Here is a 4,382-nt window from a genome sequence, read left to right as displayed (position 1 = left end):
CTCCATGCAGTCCCTGGCTAGCAGGCCTGATTTTTAGATTAATTCTTAGGTCCTACCACCACTTGGCACTCTCCAAGCTGTCTGTGCCATCAGGCTCGCTCAGGATCACTGCCAGATCGCAGCTCCGGATGTCTCCTTTTTTGGTATTTTCATGCAAATTCTTCTGCTAGTTGGGGTTTAGTCTTCAAGGCTCAGGGGTCAGGATTATCTTCTGTGTCCATGTTAATTGGTTTCCCTTTTCTTTGTTGAAGAGGGTCTGTGCAGTCTTTCTCCCTATTGCGCCATCTTACTGGAAGTCGCCCCTGTTACTTTCTAAAAGTTCTACCCCTTTTTTTTTAAATTGTGTGTTAGGTGAAAGTTTACAGAGTAAATTGGTTTTCATTCAACAATTCATACATATTTTGTTTCTTGACATTGATTGCAGTGCACACAATGTAATAGCACGCTTCCCAACTTCCTCCCTGTGTTTCCCAAGCTTTTACATTTAGGTCTTTGATCCACTTTGAGTAAAGTTTTACATATGGTGTGATGTATGTGTCCACATTTCATTCTTTTGCAGGTGGAGATACAGCTGTCCTAGCATCATTGATTGAAGAAACTATTCTTTCCACATTGGATGAACTTAGCACTCTGTCAAAAATCAGTTGGCCAATTCTTTTCCCTTTTGTGCACATCACTGAAGTAGCAGTAGGAAGATTATGTCTTCTCTTTGCAAAGAACTGAGAGAGAAATACAGTGTTCAGTCCATACCCATCTGAAAGGATAATGAAATTCAAGTTGTGTGAGGACACTACAAAGGTCAGCAAATTGGCAAAGTAGTTCCAGTTTACAAGAAGAAATAGCTGCACTGAATGGGTACAGCGAGACAAAGCTCATGGTACAACTGTTCATGTGGGCCATCACCCCAGCAAGGTGGTTCACAGTTGGCTACAATTGGACAAAAACCACAAAAAGATCCTCGAGTGTAAAGTCAGATCTCATGAAGTAGGAAAAAAACATCAGTTGGTCATAAGTATATAGGTTCATTTCTGGACATGGTACATATTAAACAGCATAGTGGCTAAGACACTTGCCTGCTAACCAGACGGCTGGCGGTTCAAACCCACCAACCACTCCTTGGAAGGAAGGTTGGGCAATCCTACTTCCGTAGTGATACTGCCTCGGAAACCCAAGGAGGGGTCGCTATGAGTCGGGGCCGACTCGACGGCACATAACAACAACAACAACATACTTCCGAAGTACAGTAGTAAAGCTGTGAGAGCCAGAACTCGACAGGATTGCCTTGTTTCTCTGGGTCCCACAAGTTTTCTGCCTTTGACAGGGTCTTACCACTTTTCTATCACTCTCTATTGGAAAATATTTGTGTTTTCCTTCTCTGGCAGGTTTCTGCCTTACACAGGTTCCAGCTTTCACAGGTTTTACTGTACTTATCTCAGAGGACTGGTTGTGAGGCACACAGTAAGCACAGTATGGTAACTCTTACTATGGTAAGAGTCAGTGTCTACCTTGGCTTTGCAGATAACCCTGAAATTGTCTTCCTGGAAGGTATTTTGGACCCTATCCCAGAATAGGGAGAAAGTGGCTTTTTCCTAAAAAGTGGGTTTCATGGAGAAACGTAGACCCAGTAACTTGAATAATTTTCAAGGAAGCAGAGAAACCAGTTGAAACAGTGAGCAAGAAAGATTGTTTCACTGAAGGTCAAGTGGATGAGTCAGCATTTGTGGTTTTACACTACTGAAGCACTGCACACATGGGTGAAGCTGGGCCTATTAGTAACACACCTTTTTCTTGGGTTGTGCTACTGCTCTTTCCAGAGCAGCTTTCAGCCGTTCCTCCTGATGTTTTTGCTTTTCTTTCATTTTCTCTTCGCGCAACCTGTCACAAAGGGGGAGGAGATATTCTTGTAACTGTAAACTGCCGTTAAAAAGTAAAAATGATCTACATCATTACTATTTGGTAATGAACTAACTGATATTATACCAAAATCCAAACCCATTGCCATCAATGCCAACTCCTAAGACCTCTCGCAAGGTTGAATGAAAATGGCACTTCATCTTTACATAGAACTATTGCTATTGAATATTCAGGTGAAATCGCAACAATATACTATTTGTTTTGAAATAGGAAGAAATTTCATTTCTTTTTGTTTTGAGAAGAAGTAAAATCTACTTAGATCTTCGTCTAAAATGAGCACCTCAGTGAAGTCTTCTTGTCACGCCACTTCCTTACACTCCAGCACTTGACCGTTGGTCTGTGCAGTGGTCACTCAAATTAACTTCCATTCATTTCTCTCCCTTTAAAACCTTTTTACTGAAGTATGACAGACATGCATACATACAGAAAAGTACACAAACCACACATATAGAGTCCTAGTGATTAACATAAGTGTACTTTCCAGTTAATCTTTATACATGATATCCTCGAATTAGGACCAATAAATGCTATTTGTCTTTTTCTCAGAAGGAGGGAAAAACAATCAGATAGGTTCAGATCCCAGTTCAGATTCATTAGCTGTGCAGCCTTGGGCAAGTTTCTTCCCTCTCTGTGCCTCTGTTTCCTTATCTGTGAAATAAGTAAATGAGTACACCTCTTTAGGGCTGTTGTGTGGATACAATTAAAAGAGATAACCTGTGCAAGCTGTCTAGTACAATGCCTGGCACAGAATAGGCACTCAGTAAGTGATAGCTGTTTTATGGGCCTATATAATTAAATCATAAGGGATGGAAATAACAGCATTTTTATACCAAATTAGATGCTATGTTACCCACTGTTGAGTTGATTCTGACTCAGTGACCCTATAGGATGGAGTAGAACTGAACTGCCCCATAGGGTTTCCAAGCAATTTATAAGGCTGTCAGTCTCCACAGAAGCATACTGTCACATCTTTCTCCTGTGGAGGGCCTGGTAGCTTTGAACCCCTGACCTTTTGATTAGCAGCTGACTGCTTAATCACTGTACCACCAGGGCTCCTTAGATGCTGTTAGGTGTCTCTTTCAGTAAGAATTGATAAGAAACTGGAATTGTGTATCATTACAGAAAATGAGTTATAATTACACTTGGATAATATACTTGCTACTATAAAACAAGATGCAAGTGTTAGGACAATCAGTCATAGAGCACCACAGAAAGAATGATCTTTCATTTAAAATTTTAATATTTCATTAAAAATTTGTTTCATATTCAATAGAATCACATCAAGATCAACTGCTATATTCAGGACCTCATTTTGATATGGAGGAGGCAGTATCTCCCATGCGTTAGTGATGTAGGAAGCAATACCGTAACAGTACCAATGGCTGGTATTTGAGTACTCGTTATGTGCCAAGCATGTTTAATCGCTTCACATGGATTATTTAATCCAACAGCCCTAATAAGCACCATTTTTACTGCTATTTTCCAGATAGACACAAACTTAGGTAATATGGCCTGCCTAAAGTCCCTAAGCAGTAAGTACTGGAACCTGGATTGAACCCAGGCCACCCTGCTCTCATGCCCATGCTTGTGCCACAGTACCAGCCTGGCTTCCAACATGTTTTTTGCTGTAACATAAACATTATTCCACTAATGCATTCCCTGCATTACACTGATAACTACTGCCTCAGCCACTCTGCGGCAGGAAGATTAGGCAATCTATTTCAATAAAGATTTACCACCTCGGAAACCCAATGGGGGTCGCTAGGAGTCGAACCAACTTGATGGCAGTGAGTTTAGTTTTTGGTTTTATTGCCTCAGGAATAGTATGTATACAAAAGTCCTTATGTAACTCAGTGTGAAAATTTGTAAGTCAGGGCATTCTTCTGCAAGGCCACAAGCCAGGCAAGGACAGGAGTTTCACTGATGATAGTCCACATGGGATTGTCCTGAGAAATAGATGAGGTAACGTGTGAATGCTGTGCAAGTGCTGGTGATTATCTCCCGCACAAAGCCCTCACTGTGTGGCTCTGACTTTGAAGACTTTCTTGGTAGCCTGAGTCTCCCTGTCATCTTCCAGAGAAGGGTTCCTAATTCCGTGCCTTAAGCCCTTCAACAAAGTGCAAATTTTCCTTCCACATGACATCTCTTCAAAAAATGTTCATGTAACTGGTGTGTTCACCCTGAAGATTCTCTTCCAGGCTAAATCAGTCCCCTCTCCACCCCAGACTAAGTTAGTGGAACTGTGGTTTCACCCTGTTCCTTCCCTTCACAGTGCCCATTACATTACCACTGGTAATGAGACATTGATTTCATATGAGTATTTGATTAATATGTCTCCCGCACTAAATAATAAGATTTATAAGGAGGGCAGGGCTGCGTCTGGTTCCTCAACACTGTGTCCCTAACACTTAGCACTATCCCTGCCATAAAATAGAGACTTGCTGAATGTTTGTGGAATTCAAGCACAG

The 4,382-nt window shown here is 41.4% G+C and overlaps 1 protein-coding gene across 1 annotated transcript in view; it reads right to left on the bottom strand.

Moving 5' to 3' along the window:
* CCDC38 (coiled-coil domain containing 38) overlaps positions 1-4,382 on the bottom strand; it is a 72,053-nt gene that overhangs the window by 11,706 nt on the left and 55,965 nt on the right. Inside the window, exon 11 of the mRNA XM_007949773.1 lies at positions 1,782-1,875. Coding sequence (XP_007947964.1) covers positions 1,782-1,875 — 94 coding nt within the window. The remainder of the gene's footprint in view (positions 1-1,781; positions 1,876-4,382) is intronic.

Source organism: Orycteropus afer, unplaced genomic scaffold (genome assembly GCF_000298275.1).
Source record: "Orycteropus afer afer isolate SDZICR_OR568_19922 unplaced genomic scaffold, OryAfe1.0 scaffold00253, whole genome shotgun sequence".
NCBI classification, from domain to species: Eukaryota; Metazoa; Chordata; class Mammalia; order Tubulidentata; family Orycteropodidae; genus Orycteropus; species Orycteropus afer.
Note: the sequence above shows the minus strand (reverse complement) of the source record. Positions and strands in the feature narration are given on the sequence as shown.